The sequence below is a fragment of the Poecilia latipinna genome, unplaced genomic scaffold (genome assembly GCF_001443285.1).
Source record: "Poecilia latipinna isolate Pla-1442-1.1 unplaced genomic scaffold, P_latipinna-1.0 Scaffold4887, whole genome shotgun sequence".
Lineage (NCBI taxonomy): Eukaryota > Metazoa > Chordata > Actinopteri > Cyprinodontiformes > Poeciliidae > Poecilia > Poecilia latipinna.
Window position 1 is genome coordinate 1 of NW_015117503.1, and position 712 is coordinate 712.

The 712-nt window shown below is 38.9% G+C and overlaps 1 protein-coding gene across 1 annotated transcript in view; it reads right to left on the minus strand.

The window, feature by feature from the left end:
* Positions 1 to 6: 6 nt before the first annotated feature.
* The window catches only part of dhfr (dihydrofolate reductase), a 12,392-nt gene continuing 11,686 nt past the window's right edge, over positions 7 to 712 (minus strand). Inside the window, exon 4 of the mRNA XM_015026453.1 lies at positions 7 to 203. Within this exon, the coding sequence (XP_014881939.1) occupies positions 23 to 203 (181 nt within the window). The 3' untranslated portion in view covers positions 7 to 22. The remainder of the gene's footprint in view (positions 204 to 712) is intronic.

A 712-nucleotide genomic window follows, 5' to 3' on the forward strand; every position in this document is an offset into this window, starting at 1 on the left:
TAAGCAAAAATGTGTAGTTTACTCAGGTCAAATGTTCCACCTCGGGGTGGGACTTAAGACAAAGCAGAAAAAAAATGACCTTGTATAGAGAGCTTCCTCCTATAACCCAGACCTGGTCAGCTTGTTCTGCCAGTTCTGTGTCAACTAATGTCAGAGCTGAGCTGAAGTCTGCTGCCAGGTAGTGTGCTCCTGCAGGTGGCACCCTAGAGCAAATTAGATCAGATAAGGTTTGTTTTAACACTGCAGGTCACTTGGCATCAAGGTAGATTGAATCAACCCAGAACATACACACACACATATTTTTATTCTAATTATTTAGACATTTCTATGGAACTACGACCATTTTCAATTTTCCATCTGTTCCTGTTTGAGCTCTTTAGGTTCAGGCTGCTGGTTCCCACTCAGTAACACAATTAAGTCACTCAATCAAATTTTATTTGTATAGCACATTTCAGCAGCAAGGCATTTCAAAGTGCTTTACATCATAACACAAAAATACAGTCATGCAACATAGAATCAACAATCAAAACATTACGTTAAGTACGAAGCTGAAGTTGGTTTCCAATTCTAGCTTCCGATTCAGGAAATTGCTAAAGGGCAATTCCATCCAATTTTTCACTACCTTCCGCATCTTTAATCGACTCTAGTTTAAAAACTACAACACCTAGACACTTCAAACCTGCACTGGATTATTCTAAACTAATAGCAGAAT